Source organism: Coregonus clupeaformis, chromosome 24 (assembly GCF_020615455.1).
Source record: "Coregonus clupeaformis isolate EN_2021a chromosome 24, ASM2061545v1, whole genome shotgun sequence".
NCBI classification, from domain to species: Eukaryota; Metazoa; Chordata; class Actinopteri; order Salmoniformes; family Salmonidae; genus Coregonus; species Coregonus clupeaformis.
This window is the reverse complement of record NC_059215.1, coordinates 38644635-38661770: the sequence shown is the minus strand read 5'-3', so window position 1 is coordinate 38661770 and position 17136 is coordinate 38644635. Positions and strand designations below refer to the sequence as shown.

The window sequence follows — 17136 nt, the reverse complement described above, 5'->3', positions numbered from 1 at the left end:
TGGAGCCCCAGATCGAGGGAGATTATCAGTGGTCTTGTATGTCTTCCATTTCCTAATAATTGCTCCCACAGTTGATTTCTTCAAACCAAGCTGCTTACCTATTGCAGATTCAGTCTTCCCAGCCTGGTGCAGGTCTACAATTTTGTTTCTGGTGTCCTTTGACAGCTCTTTGGTCTTGGCCATAGTGGAGTTTGGAGTGTGACTGTTTGAGGTTGTGGACAGGTGTCTTTTATACTGATAACAAGTTCAAACAGGTGCCATTAATACAGGTAACGAGTGGAGGACAGAGGAGCCTCTTAAAGAAGAAGTTACAGGTCAATCTTGCTTGTTTGTAGGTGACCAAATACTTATTTTCCACCATAATTTGCAAATAAATTCATAAAAAATCCTACAATGTGATTTTCTGGATTTTTCTTTCTCAATTTGTCTGTCATAGTTGACGTGTACCTATGATGAAAATTACAGGCCTCTCTCATCTTTTTAAGTGGGAGTACTTGCACAATTGGTGGCTGACTAAATACTTTTTTCCCCCACTGTATTGTATATATTTCCTGAGCTTTCTTATATCTCCTATAGGACAGACACTTCAAAACCGATTAAAATTTTTGACTGTCTTTTTTGCCATCTATAGTAGTAAAGGCCAAATTCATATTATTTTTTAATGCCTAAAGGGGTCCTAAAATTCAAAATCAAATAGCTAAATGAAACAAATTAAAACAATTACATATGTCAGCCCCCAATGGCTTAGACTTTTAAGAATTAAGGCTTTTTTATTGAATAAAAGTAACATATTGAGTACACAGAAATATTTTCTTTCTGCTTTTCCTAAAAGTACACAAGTATAAAATTAGCAGACTGGTCTTTTTGAATTACTTGCACTTCAAACCACAAGTATAGTTAAAAAAAGGTAAATAAACAAAAATTGAAAGCACAATGAAAGTACAGTATTATTGGAGAAAGTATTTTCCACAAAAGAGAAATCATACACATCTAACATTTTTTGTAGTTGCACATCTAACATACACTGACAATAAAAAATCCTATAATGTTCTAAAATGCCCTATAAAATTATTAATGTCAAGCAAGCCTTATATACAGTTTATTGTGCTACTATTTCAGATATTGTTGCAAGTAAGCAGAAGATCTGAGTATATAAACTAAACATTTAAAGGTGTAGTCATAAAATCATAGAAAAAACATTTAGAATATTCAAAATCATAAGCACGGCATTCAGCAAACTTAAAAGGATACAGTAGTATTAATAAAGCATGTAAACGATTAATGTATTTTGGCATCTTAGTAAAAAATAACTGTTGAAGTAAAGCAAGTGCTGGTTATGTCATGGACATACAATCAGTGTGTTACTGAAGTAAGCTCTTTGAACATACTGCTAAAAGGCACCCTGAATTAGTGAGAAGTACAGAGTAGTACTCAGTGAGTAAAGACAACTCAAAAACAAATAACTGGCAGGTCTCCACTGTGCACATATGATTTGTAGAATCAGTTAAATGTCCAGTATTTTAAAAACTGCACAGCAAACTGTACACATTCAATTACCAAAACAAAAAAGGGCTACAAATGTAGCCAAACTAGTAGACAAAAAGTATATATTGTACTTCAATCTGAAGTCCAGAGTACTTTAACGATGGTGAGGGATCTCTATGCACCATACTGGCGGTTATCAACCTCTGAAATTCACAGATTACAAAATATCAATTTAGATGACATTAGGACAGTAAAACTCCCAGTCCAATCAAATATTGTTAAGTCTTGTAAACATTTTAATATATACAGTATAACAATGAAGTATAAAAGTTATATAAAACATTCCAGTCCAGTGACTAAAAAATAGGTGTAAAATGTTTTTGTTTTGTTTTTGCACAGATAACCAATTTGGGTTTTCAGATGCCTTGGATGATGAGGTAATAATGTCCACTTATTTTTGGTGAAAGCACAAAAACAAACTTCCAGTTAAAAAATATGGATATCTTTGAACAGTAGCAGATGACAAATGTCAAAATGTCCAATATTGAGATGTGTTTACATGTCTTTGCATTGATTTTACAGTATATTTTTAAATATATTTGAATATATTTGGATATGGCTGAGAATGGATTCTTCTTCAGTCGCATTGGCATTTGGGAGAAGAACATGTATATTTCCCAACCCTGACTATGTTGACATCATGAAAATGAAACAAACATTTCTACTCATTCATAAAGAGATCTATATCAATTCTTAGATGAAATAATTTATATAAATCAGTGTGGCACCAAAATATGTTTGACCCCCAAAAAATTGTGATCACAACAAATCCAGTCATAGACAACATAAGGGGAAGTCATTTGTTAAAAAAATAAAATAATAAAAGCAGTGTTTAAAACCTTAAAACCCTAAAATAACACTTTGGCTACCAGGGGATAACAAGATGGTCTAACTTGGAATTGGCACTTCTGATTGACGATCAGTGGTACTTTCCATGTCACACTCAGCACAGCCGTTTGCTAACAGGGAAGGCTATAGGAGTCGGACCCTCAAATGATCCCCTATGGCAGGGCTGGTTTCGCTCAGTAGAAGCAGGTTTGGCTCCTTGATTGTAGGGTATTTTAGAGTATGTTGGATGAAAACACCTAGGCTGAACAGAGAGGGGTGAGAGCAGAATCACCATGTGTACTCGCCTAGTCTTGTGACCTCCTGCTCTTCCAGAAGGGGCGATCCCCTCCCCTCCCATTACCTACACAGCCTCATGTTTGGAGAAGGCCAAGGTGAGGTGTGGAACGGATAGAGTGATGGGTCAGGGAGGGAATTATTCACACGCAAAGTAGTCCTTCAGTGGGGCAAACAGGTGTCTGATGACGGGGACGCTCCAGGACCTGCCCAGCAGCTTCTGCCTGGCACCACGGCCCATGTTGGACACATCTGTGTAGTGGACTGGGAAGCCAAAGATCCTTGAGGAAACAGAGGATCAGAACATTGGTGTATCACAAGGTGTCTCACAAGGCTCAGTGTTAGGTCCATTACTGTTTAGTATTTACATGCTACCCCTTGGTCAGATCCTCCATCAATTTGAACTCAGATTTCACTGTTATGCAGATGACACACAAATCTACATCCACACAAAACACAGCTTCACTCTGCCACCCCCCTGTGTTGTTGACTATCTCTGTGAAGTGAAAACTTGAATGAGCAATGCCTTTTTAAAACTAAATGACGACAAAACTCATGGGCCCCAAACTCCCTGATCAAGAAACTGGGACAACTCAACATGGCAATCGACAGCTGCGCCATCCACTCCAACTCCACAGTCAGGAACCTTGGTGTTACATTTGACCCCACTCTGTCATTTGAACCCCACATCCGAAACATCACCAAGTCAGCCTTCTTCCACCTCAAAAACATCTCACGACTCAGACCCTCTCTCACTGACCCCAATGATGAAATCCTCATATACGCCTTTGTTTTCTCAGCCCTGTACTACTGCAACGCCATTCTTTACGGACTCACCGCCAAAACACTGGACAGACTTTAACATATTCAAAATTCAGCTGCACGAATTCTCACACACACCAGACCTTGGGGACCACATCACTCCCACTGGCTCCCAGTTCAATACAGGATCATCTTCAAATTGCTCATGCTCACCTACAAAGCACTCAATGGACTGGCCCCCACATACCTTACTGACCTCCTGCACCCCTATACTCCCACCTGTTCACACCAAAGACACACCTCTTCACACAGGCTTACCCGGATTCTCTGTTGTCTTAGCTTTCATCCTCTGTCTAGTTCACTTCCCTGGTTAGTCTGTCATCATGTTTAGTGTTCTCCATGGTTAGTCTGTCCTTAATGTTTAGTGTACTTTTATATGCTTATTTAATATGTGATTTTATTGCTATTTATCCTGCTGATTTTCTTGTGTATGTAAAGCGACTTTGTGTGTCGTGGAAAATGCTTAAAATAAAATGTATTATTATTATTAAAATGGCATCAGAAGGCATTGTGGGCAGAGCTGGTTCTTCTTCATTAGTGCACACAGTAGCAAAACATTTTGCACAGAAAACAAAAACGAGCTTTGCACAAGTTCTGGTAGTCCCTCCCTGTTTCAGTCTGTTTTCTTTTGTTTGGAGCCTAGTGAATATGACCCAGGAATGTGATTTGCCATTGTTTTTTAACAGAGGTACCACAGAGTTAGAAAAGGTATAGGGCGCACTTGGGACAAATGAGTCCCAAGAGAGTGGCACAGTCAGATTAGAGTTGTGGGTCTAGGTCTCACCTCTCCAGCTCGGTGCACCACAGGATGTCCTCTTTGCCATTCATCATGACAGGGAAGTGCTGGTCTTTGCCTTGCTTGATGGAGTTAGAGCGCGTGGTGATGGTGCGCACCTTTCCAAACTACAGGACAAAGAAAATGCACACTCATATTAATACACTATATATAAATATACAGTACCAGTCAAAAGTTTGGACACACCTACTCATTCAAGGGTTTTTCTTTATTTTTACTACATTGTAGAATAATAGTGAAGACATCAAAACTATGAAATAACACATATGGAATCATGTAGTAACCAAAAAAGTGTTCAACAAACCAAAATATATTTTATATTTGAGATTCTTCAAAGTAGCCACCCTTTGCCTTGATGACAGCTTTGCACACTATTGGCATTCTCTCAACCAGCTTCACCTGGAATGCTTTTACAACAGTCTTGAAGGAGTTCCCACATATGCTGAGCACTTGTTGGCTGCTTTTCCTTCACTCTGCGGTCCAACTCATCCCAAACCATCTCAATTGGGTTGAGGTCGGGTGATTGTGGAGGCCAGGTCATCTGATGCAGCACTCCATCACTCTCCTTCTTGGTAAAATAGCCCTTACACAGCCTGGAGGTGTGTTGGGTCATTGTCCTGTTGAAAAACAAATGATAGTCCCACTAAGCGCAAACCAGATGGGATGGCGTATCGCTGCAGAATGCTGTGGTAGCCATGCTGGTTAAGTGTGCCTTGAATTCTAAACAAATCAATGACAGTGTCACCAGCAAAGCACGCCCACACCATAACACCTCCTCCTCCATGCTTTACGGTGGGAAATACACATGCGGAGATCATCCGTTCACCCACACCGCGTCTCACAAAGACACGGCGGTTGGAACCAAAAATCTCAAATTTGGACTCCAGACCAAAGGACACATTTCCACCGGTCTAATGTCCATTGCTCGTGTTTCTTGGCCCAAGCAAGTCTCTTCTTCTTATTGGTGTCCTTTAGTAGTGGTTTCTTTGCAGCAATTCGACCATGAAGGCCTGATTCACAAAGTCTCCTCTGAACAGTTGATGTTGAGATGTGTCTGTGACTTGAACTCTGTGAAGCATTTATTTGGGCTGCAATTTCTGAGGCTGGTAACTCTAATGAACTTATCCTCTGCAGCAGAGGTAACTCTGGGTCTTCCATTCCTGTGGCGGTCCTCATGAGAGCCAGTTTCATCATAGCGCTTGATGGTTTTTGCGACTGCACTTGAAAAATGTAAATGTAAGAAAGTTTAAAAGTTCTTGAAATTTTCCGGATTGACTGACCTTCATGTCTTAAAGTAATGATGGACTGTCGTTTCTCTTTGCTTATTTGAGCTGTTCTTGCCATAATATGGACTTGGTCTTTTACCAAATAGGGCTATCTTCTGTATACACCCCCTACCTTGTCACAACACAACTGATTGGCTCAAACGCATTAAGATGGAAAGAAATTCCACAAATTAACTTTTAGGAAGGCACACCTGTTAATTGTAATGCATTCCAGGTGACTACCTCATGAAGCTGGTTGAGAGAATGCCAAGAGTGTGCAAAGCTGTCATCAAGGCAAAGGGTGGCTACTTTGAAGAATCTCAAATATAAAATAGATTTAGGTTACTACATGATTCCATATGTGTTATTTCATAATTTTGATATCTTCACTATTATTCTACAATGTAGAAAATAGTAAAAAATAAAGAAAAACCCTTGAATGAGTAGGTGTGTCTAAACTTTTGACTGGTACAGTATATATATGTAAAACAGAGAGAGCCACAGAGGGACTGTTTTTATTCTCCTCTGTACTGTACAATATGTGGATCTATGTTTTTTTGTGGCATATATTGAAATATATCTTGAAATATAGTGAAATATATATTGAAATAAAATCACTTAGTGATTCCTGTCCAGTTCCACTGAATGAAGGAGAGATAGATAGTGTTACCTTAGCCACACGGCCATGTTCCAGACAGTCCTGTAGCTCTAGCTTGTCCATCCCAGATGCACACCGAGGCCTGACACAAGAATGGGAATTAGAAATGGAATCCTCCAAGAGATCCATAAAGTGAAGTAAATTGGCTAGCACATTATTTTACTGTACGGTTTCCACTAGTTTTCCACTAGTAGCAATGTGTACTTTCTAGCATTTACTTATCAAACACAACTGCCAACTATCAAATGGTGTCAAGTGGTGCGTTTCATGAATCCCAAATGAACAAACAAGTAAAAGTAATTAAAAGGTTATTACTGTGTAATTACCATTACATTTTACCATGCAATTTGGTCATTCTTGTATTGTAAAATAACAAAAGGAATATGAAAGATTGTGTTAGTATAGAAAAACACGTACACTGTGGGCATCACACACCTGTTCATCCCTGGTAGGTTGCCCCAGAAGTACCTAGCTCTGTGAGCCGCAGACACATCAATGGCATTGATCATTACTGGATTGCACTGTAGGACACACACACACACACAAACACACACACACACACACACACACACACACACACACACACACACACACACACAGGTTGGTGTTTCATTTAACATACCACTGCTATCGTGGGTTACACATTTTCACTCCTTGTGTTATGTTGTGAGTCAGTAACAATACATAAAGACTAAGTAGACTAGACAACTTCTCAAACTATCTCATGAGGTAATGCTAAAGACCTCTAAGATTGTCACTTGTATTGAGCCGTTGACATTGAATTGATATTGTGGATATAACAAACCTCGAGGAAACGGGAGATGTCTCTCTTATCGTTGACGCCCATGGCAACCACATTCTCGAACATCCAGAAGAAGGGGCGGTCCTCGCCCTCCTTGGGCTTGGCTTCACTCAGCAGGCGGTAGAACTCAAAGAACAACCTCCCTGTGCCCTCTAGACAGACAGACGGAGGATAATAATAATAATAATATGCCATTTAGCAGACACTTTTATCCAAAGCGACTTACAGTCATGCGTGCATACATTTTTGTGTATGGGTGGTCCCGGGGATTGAACGTTACAAGCGCCGTGCTCTACCAGCTGAGCTACAGAGGACCACAGGATGAGGAGAACACGCTAGGAGATTCCTACTACAGTCCAATGTAAACTGAATAATAATATACATCAATTGCAATTAGGGCTGGGTGATATGGCCAAAATATCATATCACAGTATACATTTTTTGTTTGGACTGTATTTTATGTTTTTGAATAATAAAAGTTATACATTTTCTTTATGAGTAGTGCGTGACCCTAGGGTGGCAACACATACGTTCTAAGTGATTCCAATTGGTCTCCATTCTGATTGTTTTATACTGTTCAATTCAACTTAAACCAAAAATACATTTCTGCATTTCCTGCACTCATTTGAGATCATTTCCACATTGCCACATAGGGCTGCACGATATGGGCAAAACAACTTTAGGCCTTATATTTTACCAAATGTTGCAATTGCGATTTGACTTGTGATTTAGATCAAAACACATGGGTGAACTGGTGGAATGATGGAAAAATAATGATTATTAGAATTCTATAGTTAAAAGATAATAGTGGGCACTTTGAATACAGTGTTATTTGACATGACATCTAATGAAAATGGCAGGGAGCAGTTATTGTGATAGGGTAGGAACCAAAGTGTTGGTCAGCGTTTCCTAGCCGACACTATAATCTTTGGCTACATTAAATGACTTCTCTTAGCTACTTCATGTAGCTAACATATTCATGCTATCATATTAATGCTAACTAGCAATTAGCATTACCGGCTAACACGACTTAAACACAACTTGCTAAGAAAAGACAAACTAGCTGTTTGCAGATGTAAGAAACACAAAATAATAGTGTAATTATAGAACGCTTGTGGATTCATATTAAGAAGCAAAGTGGAAACAGCATCATAGTTATCAACATTGTTGCATGTGCTGCTTTGACCATGCAGACTGAACGCAAGTGTCTCGTGGTCGAGCAACAACAAATGCGCTCCTTAAGTGACGGGGCGGGACTAGGTCTGTGTGGAAAACAGCATGGAGAGAGAGAGCAGAGAGAGATGACTCAAGTAGCGGAGTAAACTATAAAAATGGACGATACACACGGCATATCACATCTAACAAACCAAACATTCAAATACCGTTATAGAAGGTAAAGTAAAAACCCAAACCGGTCCGTGCATCAATACCGGTAAATAGTAAAATATGGTATACTGACCAGCCCTAATTCCAATTATACATCTGCCATTATGAGTTTCAAATATCCCTCTGATTCTTATACCTTACACGTTGCCCTAGACGTTTAGAGGTACAAGTCTATAATGTACATGTAAGAGGGAATGTATATAAATTATATTTCATAAGAAATACTTCACTGGAATTTTAGCCTGTAACACTTGGCATGGATTTTAAAGTGTAATTAGAGTGAAGTGAAGCATGCTTATTAATACATTTAATGAAGTTTGATTATTTTTTTTATTTTGATTAGGTTTCTTACCGTACAGTCCCTTCCTGGCGGGGTTGACAATAGACAGGTCGTTACAGGGGCTTCCTCCGATCACCAGGTCAAATGGGCCCCACTCTTCTATCTGTGTGAGACAACCGCACCACCTACTGTCAGACTGAGTGTAACACACGCCCCAACATCTGTACCCATCTGCCTTTTCTCATTCCCAATCCCACCTATCCTATCCCAACATAGTGTCACCCCCTCCCCCCGACACCCCATCCATATTGCCCAACACCCTCAACACAGGGTAGTACAGTGCCTTCAGAAAGTATTCATACCCCTTGACTTACTGCACATTTTGTTGTATTACAGCCTGAATTCAAAATTGATTAAAACATTTATTTTTCTCACTCATCTACACAAACTACACCATAATGATTTTTAGAAATGTTAGCAAATGTATTGAAAATGAAATAAATAAATATCTCATTTACATAAGTATTCACAACCCTGAGTCAATACATGTTTGAATCACCTTTGGCTGCGATTACAGCTGTTAGTCTTTCTGGGTAAGTCTCTAAGAGCTTTGCACACCTGGATTGTACAATATTTGCACATTATTATATTTACAATTCTTCAAGCTATGTCAAATTAGTTGTTCATCATTGCTAGACAGCCATTTTCAAGTCTTGCCATATATTTTCAAGCCTATTTAAGTCAAAACTATAACTAGGCCACTCAGGTACATTCAATGTCTTGGCCTTGTGTTTTAGGTTATTGTCCTGCTGAAACGTGAATTTGTCTTCCAGGTGAAAGCAGACTGAACCATGTTTTCCTCTAGGATTTTGCCTGTGCTTAGCTCTATTCCGTTTCTTTTTATCCTAAAAAACTCCCTTGTCCTTGACGATGACAAGCATATCCATAACATGATGCAGCCAACACCATGCTTGAAAATATGAAGAGTGGTACTTAGTGATGTGCTGTGTTGTATTTGCCCCAAACATAACGCTTTGTATTCAGGATATAAAGTTAATTTCTTTGCCACATTTTTGCAGTTGTACTTTAGTGCCTTATTGCAAACAGGATGTATGTTTTGGAATATTTTATTCTATACAGTCTTCCTTTTCTTTTCACTCTGTCATTTAGGTTAGTATTGTGGAGCAACAACAATGTTGTTGATCCATCCTCAGTTTTCTCCTATCTCTGTAAGCTCCTTAAACTCTGTAACTGTTTTAAAGTCACCTTTGGCCTCATGGTGAAATCCCCCATACCTTCCTCTCTGGCAACTCAGTTAGGAAGGACGCCTGTATCTTTGTAGTGACTGGGTGTATTCATACACCATCCAAAGTGTAAATAATAACTTCACCATGCTCAAAGGAATATTCAATGTCTGCTTTTTTTTAACCAATCTACCAATAGGTGCCCTTCTTTGCGAGGCATTGGAAAATCTCCCTGTTCTTTGTGGTTAAATCTGTGTTTGAAATTCACTGCTCCACTGAGGGATCTTACAGATAATTGTATGTGTGGGGTACAGAAATCAGGTAGTCATTCAAAAGTCATGTTAAACACAATTATTGCACACAGTGAGTCCATGTTTTTTCCCCTCATCAATCTACACACAATATCACATTATAAGAAAGCAAAAACAAGTTTTTAGAAATGTTTGCAAATGTAAAAATAAATAAATAAATAAATATCACATTTACATACAGTATGCGACTTGTTAAGCAAATGTACACTCCTGAACTTATTTAGGCTTGTCATAACAAAGGGGTTGAATACTTATTGACTCAAGACATTTCAGCTTTTCATATTTAATTTGCAAAAATGTCTAAAAACATAATTCCACTTCGACATTATGGGGTATTGTGTGTAGGCCTGTAACACAACAAATGTGGAGAAGGTCAAGGAGTGTGAATACTTTCTGAAGGCACTGACCCATACAGACCGCCCCCCACACACACACACACACACACACACACTTCCCTACAGAACACCCCACTCCTCCCCAGCTCTACATAGGGGCCTTTTCATCTGTGACAAAGGCCTTGGATAGTGAGAGAGAGGGTGTAGGTTCCCCAAGCAGGGCCAGAGCAGACCCTCCCCGGGCCCCTCTTTGAGGAGTGCTCTGAGTCGCTGACAAAGGGGTGAATGGGTTCTGGGGGATTTACTCTGACAAGAGGCTGTGCTTTGTCCTCTAAACCAGATGACGTCACGGACTCGCATGCAACCCGGCAGCACACCCCTCTCTGCAGCTGTGGTGGAGCTATGTGTTTAGGTTCGACTTGGGAGTAGAGGGGGAGTTGTGTTTTGTTATGAACAGAGATGAAAGCTGGGTGGATCAAGGTTGTGTGTGTGGTTAATGTTGTCTGTTGCTGTGTGTGTTTGCATGTTTGTGCTCTTGTGTTGAAGCTCTCAAAAGAGCCCTCGCGAGCCCATGAGTCTGTATATGTTTCATTGTGGATCCACATAATGTAGGTCAGGGGGGCATTCACTAAAAGGTGAGGCTCATTAGGCTACAATAAGGTACTACTGTCCTGTCTGGACAGGCAATGGCCCACAGAACAAACCATTAACAGGTGTGTGGTATGAATGTGTGCAATTGTTTGATTTTCCAAGACACTGACGAGGACTACTCCTTATGACCAGTGTTGGGGGTTATGTGTTACAAAAGAAACACTTTACGTAATCAGATTGTACTTTTATGAGTAATGGAGTAAAGTAACATATAACTTTTTTCAAATGTGTTTTCATAATCCAATGTTCTGTATTGTTTATAAAATAGTACCAACAATTTTTTTTATAGAGGGCACAGCGCTGATCTTTGCCATTGATTGCTTCTGTGATAGCAAAGCCCATAGAGGGCTTCCTGTACAGTGGCACGTGTGCCCTCTATACATCTCTATGGGTCCGTGGACGGGCGGTCTATAACCAGACCTGGCGGCTCGAGATAAAGATTTTGAATGAAAAGATAGGAAATCTGTCCAGATATTTGGCTTACAGTATATACAGTGAGGGAAAAAAGTATTTGATCCCCTGCTGATTTTTTACGTTTGCCCACTGACAAAGACATGATCAGTCTATAATTTTAATGGTAGGTTTATTTGAACAGTGAGAGACAGAATAACAACAACAAAAAATTCAGAAAAACGCATGTCAAAAATGTTATAAATTGATTTGCATTTTCATGAGGGAAATAAGTATTTGACCCCTCTGCAAAACATGACTTAGTACTTGGTGGCAAAACCCTTGTTGGCAATCACAGAGGTCAGACGTTTCTTGTAGTTGGCCACCAGGTTTGCACATATTTCAGGAGGGATTTTGTCCCACTCCTCTTTGCAGATCTTCTCCAAGTCATTAAGGTTTCGAGGCTGACGTTTGGCAACTCAAACCTTCAGCTCCCTCCACAGATTTTCTATGGGATTAAGGTCTGGAGACTGGCTAGGCCACTCCAGGACCTTAATGTTCTTCTTCTTGAGCCACTCCTTTGTTGCCTTGGCCGTGTGTTTTGGGTCATTGTCATGCTGGAATACCCATTCACGACCCATTTTCAATGCCCTCACCCAAGATTTGACGTTACATGGCCCCGTCCATCGTCCCTTTGATGCGGTGAAGTTGTCCTGTCCCCTTAGCAGAAAAACACCCCCAAAGCATAATGTTTCCACCTCCATGTTTGACGGTGGGGATGGTGTTCTTGGGGTTATAGGCAGAATTCCTCCTCCTCCAAACACGGCCAGTTGTGTTGATGCCAAAGAGCTCGATTTTGGTCTCATCTGACCACAACACTTTCACCCAGTTCTCCTCTGAATCATTCTGATGTTCATTGGCAAACTTCAGACGGGCCTGTATATGTGCTTTCTTGAGCAGAGGGACCTTGCGGGCGCTGCAGGATTTCAGTCCTTCACAGCATAGTGTGTTACCAATTGTTTTCTTGGTGACTATGTTCCCAGCTGCCTTGAGATCATTGACAAGATCCTCCCGTGTAGTTCTGGGCTGATTCCTCACCGTTCTCATGATCATTGCAACTCCACGAGGTGAGATCTTGCATGGAGCCCCAGGCCGAGGGAGATTTACAGTTATTTTGTGTTTCTTCCATTTGCGAATAATCGCACCAACTGTTGTCACCTTCTCACCAAGCTGCTTGGCGATGGTCTTGTAGCCCATTCCAGCCTTGTGTAGGTCTACAATCTTGTCCCTGACATCCTTGGAGAGCTCTTTGGTCTTGGCCATGGTGGAGAATTTGGAATCTGATTGATTGATAGCTTCTGTGGACAGGTGTCTTTTATACAGGTAACAAGCTGAGATTAGGAGCACTCCCTTTAAGAGTGTGCTCCTAATCTCAGCTCGTTACCTGTATAAAAGACACCTGGGAGCCAGAAATCTTTCTGATTGAGAGGGGGTCAAATACTTATTTCCCTCATTAAAATGCAAATCAATTTATAACATTTTTGACATGCGTTTTTCTGGATATTTTTGTTGTTATTCTGTCTCTCACTGTTCAAATAAACCTACCATTAAAATTATAGACTGATCATTTCTTTGTCAGTGGGCAAACGTACAAAATCAGCAGGGGATCAAATACTTTTTTCCCTCACTGTATGGCTAATTAAGCAGCCCATATGATAGCGCATCACTTGTAGACTAGTGCAGGAAAGCAGCGCCACCAATGAAAGGAGAAAGTGATCAAACCTGAGTTAGAAAGTAGCCTATCTTTGGCTCACCTTGCTCCCTCTGACAGTCAAGCAAACAGGGAGATTGAGATTTTTTTCATGAAAGTAACGCAAAGTAATATAATTTATTACTTTCCACACTAAGTAATATTGTAAAGTAAAATGTTACTTTTGTTAAATATAACGATATTTCGTCATATGTTTAGGAGAAGGAAAATAAGCACCTGCTTTACACAACAAGATAATGAGTCTGTCACGCCCTGGCTCTGGGGACGCTTGTATGTTGAGCCAGGGTGTGAGTGTTCTTTGTGTTGTTCTAGTTTTGTGTTTCTAGGGTGTGGTTCTAGTTATTGTGTTTCTATGTTGGCCAGAGTGGTTCTCAATCAGAGGCAACGAGTGTCAGCTGTTGCTGGTTGTCTCTGATTGGGAACCATATTTAAACAGTCTGTTTTTCCACAGTGTTTGTGGGATCTTGTTCCTGTGTAGGTTTGTGGTTTGCACCTTTGGACGTCATGTATCGATTTGTTGTTTTGTTCGTGTAATCATTTAAATAAATAAGTATGTTCACCTTCCACGCTGCGCCTTGGTCCTCTGTATCCGACGATCGTGACAGAGTCATTGGGGAATGGATTGGATCTTTACTTTAGAGACAAACCTAGTACTCTACCCTCTCTCACCCCTCCCTCTATATGATTTAACTCAGATTCAATTTGTTCTACCCACCCATATGTAAAGAATGTAAAGAGAGAAGAGAGAGAGATTTGATCTGTTTACATTTTTCCTGGAGATGTTGCGAACGTCGTGCACATACTGGATTCTTCCTTCATGTCGGACGACGCCCACCGATATGGAATCTTCACACACCTCTGACGCAATATAATGGTCCACTTTGAATCCTAGGTCTCGTAGCACTAAGTAGCCTAAACACACGCACACACAGGTAAACATACAGTACTAGTCAAAAGTTTGGACACACCTACTCATTCAAGGGTATTTCTTAATTTTTTACTATTTTCTACATTGTAGAATAATAGTGAAGACATCAAAACTATGAAATAACACATATGGAATCATGTAGTAACCAAAATAGTGTTCAACAAATCAAAATATATTTTAGATTTTAGATTCTTCAAAGTAGCCACCCTTTGCCTTGATGACAGCTTTGCACACTCTTGGCATTCTCTCAGCCAGCTTCATGAAGAATGCTTTTCCAACAGTCTTCAAAGGAGTTCCCACAGCACTTGTTGGCTGCTTTTCCTTCACTCTGTGGTCCAACTCATCCCAAACCATCTCAATTGGGTTGAGGTCGGGTGATTGTGGAGGCCAGGTCATTTGATGCAGCACTCCATCACTCTCCTTCTTGGTAAAATAGCCCTTACACAGCCTGGAGGTGTGTTGGGTTATTGTCCTGTTGAAAAACAAATGATAGTCCCACTAAGCCCAAACCAGATGGGATAGCGTATCGCTGCAGAATGCTGTGGTAGCCATGCTGGTTAAGTGTGCCTTGAATTCTAAATAACTCACTGACAGTGTCACCAGCAAAGCACCCCCACACCATCACACCTCCTCCTCCATGCTTCACAGCGGGAACCACACATGCGGAGATAAACCATTCACCTACTCTGCGTCTCACAAAGACACGGCGGTTGGAACCAAAAATCTCAAATATGAACTCAACAGACCAAAGGACAGATTTCCACCGGTCTAATGTCCATTGCTCGTGTTTCTTGGCCCAAGCAAGTCTCTTCTTCTTATTGGTGTTCTTTAGTAGTGGTTTCTTTGCAGCAATTCGACCATGAAGGCCTGATTCACACAGTCTCCTCTGAACAGTTGATGTTGAGATGAGTCTGTTACTTTAACTCTGTGAAGCATTTATTTGGGTTGCAATCTGAGGCTGGTAACTCTAATGAACTTATCCTCTGCAGCAGAGGTAACTCTGGGTCTTCCATTCCTGTGACGGTCCTCATGAGAGCCAGTTTCATCATAGCGCTTGATGGTTTTTGCGACTGCACTTGAAAAATGTAAATGTAAGAAAGTTTAAAAGTTCTTGAAATTTTCCGGATTGACTGACCTTCATGTCTTAAAGTAATGATGGACTGTCGTTTCTCTTTGCTTATTTGAGCTGTTCTTGCCATAATATGGACTTGGTCTTTTACCAAATCTTCTGTCTTGTCACAACACAACTGATTGTCTCAAACGCATTAAGAAGGAAAGAAATTCCACAAATTAATTTTTAACAAGGCACACCTGTTAATTGAAATGCATTCCAGGTGACTACCTCATGAAGCTGGTTGAGAGAATGCCAAGAAGCTGCCATCAAGGCAAAGGGTATCTACTTTGAAGAATCTCAAATATAAAATATATTTTGATTTGTTTAACAATTGTTTGGTTACTACATGATTCCATATGTGTTATTTCATAGTTTTGATGTCTTTACTATTTTTCTACAATGTATAAAATAGTATAAAATAAAGAAAACCCCTTGAATGAGTAGGTGTGTCCAAACTTTTGACTGGTACTGTATGTCAAGATATTTTTTTGCGGGTTCTGAATATTACACTTGAGTAATGCATTGACACCTATACGCAGGCACACACACACTTACCAGTGGCGATGCCATCGAACAGTGACAGCACACGGATGGGGCGCCTCTGTTCTGCAGGTACAGCCCGGTAGATCTTTGGGCTTTCCTGAGAAACATATAGACCAAATCAAAATGTTTATATAAACAAACACAAATACTGTATGTACTGTAGTAATGTTGCTATGAGTGGGACCCTGAAGTTTTCCTGACCCTATGACCTGACCAAGACGATCGGCAGGCCCTAGATACTGTATGAGCTAAGTTAGTTTGGCCTCAGTAGTGGGACAAGGGTCAATGTGAGGAGTTAACTAAAGTATCTTGATGGGACTCACAAACTCCCGGCCATTGTCGTTGACGAAGAACTCCTGCAGCTTCATGCTCCAGTCGTGGCGTCGTTTGAGCACGCCGTAGGTCTGCAGGGGCTGGCACATGAAGCAGCGCCACGGGTCCAGGTTACGGGCACTGTTCGACGCCCCTGCGCCCACCAGAATGTCCAGACAGTCTACACAGAAACACCTGCAGGGGGAGGAGACAGACGGGGGAGACGGGTGTGATAAGGTTGAGGGGGGAGAAGGGGAGATGGACGAGTAGGGGAGGGGAGAGGGAGAGAGGGATATGGGGGAGGGAGTGGGAGAAGAGGAGGGTGGGAGTGGGAAAGGGGGAAGGAAGGCAGGGAGGGAGGGATATGCGGGGGAAGGGGATAGAGCGATATGGAGGGGAGGGGAGAGAGATATGGGGGAGGGGAGAGAGATATGGGGAGGGAGAGAGAGAGATACAGGGGAGGGCGGAATAGAGATATGGGTCCCATTATGTCTGGCAAAAACCAAACACTACATTCTGTGTAGAAAATATGTAAAAATAGAAAAAAACAGAAAGGGGGCAAATACTTTTTCACAGCACTGTACATCTAATCAACAGCTGAGAGAGAAAGGAGAGTGAAAGAAAAAGTATAAGCTGACTGAAAAGGCAGAATGTAAAAGATGGTTGAAATGAACTAAGATACAGTGCCTTGCAAAAATATTCATCACCCTTTGCGTTTTTCCTATTTTGTTGCATTACAACCTGTAATTTAAATGGATTTTTATTTGGATTTCATGTAATGGACATACACAAAATAGTTCAAATTGGTGAAGTGAAATGAAAAAAATTACTTGTTTCAAAAGATTCAAAAAAATTAATAAC

At 40.6% G+C, this 17136-nt stretch overlaps 1 protein-coding gene across 4 annotated transcripts in view; it reads right to left on the bottom strand.

The window, feature by feature from the left end:
• Nucleotides 1-741: 741 nt before the first annotated feature.
• LOC121538175 (DNA (cytosine-5)-methyltransferase 3B) overlaps nucleotides 742-17136 on the bottom strand; it is a 69492-nt gene continuing 53097 nt past the window's right edge. For 3 of the 4 annotated variants that reach the window (XM_041845980.2, XM_041845982.2, XM_041845981.2), the window contains exons 14-22: nucleotides 16287-16470; nucleotides 15976-16060; nucleotides 14145-14290; nucleotides 8749-8839; nucleotides 7014-7162; nucleotides 6626-6729; nucleotides 6221-6290; nucleotides 4274-4392; nucleotides 742-2948 (exon numbers count right to left, since the gene is read on the bottom strand). In XM_041845980.2, coding sequence (XP_041701914.1) covers nucleotides 2807-2948; nucleotides 4274-4392; nucleotides 6221-6290; nucleotides 6626-6729; nucleotides 7014-7162; nucleotides 8749-8839; nucleotides 14145-14290; nucleotides 15976-16060; nucleotides 16287-16470 — 1090 coding nt within the window. In that variant the 3' untranslated portion in view covers nucleotides 742-2806. The remainder of the gene's footprint in view (nucleotides 2949-4273; nucleotides 4393-6220; nucleotides 6291-6625; nucleotides 6730-7013; nucleotides 7163-8748; nucleotides 8840-14144; nucleotides 14291-15975; nucleotides 16061-16286; nucleotides 16471-17136) is intronic. The other variant, XM_041845983.2, reaches the window with a different exon arrangement.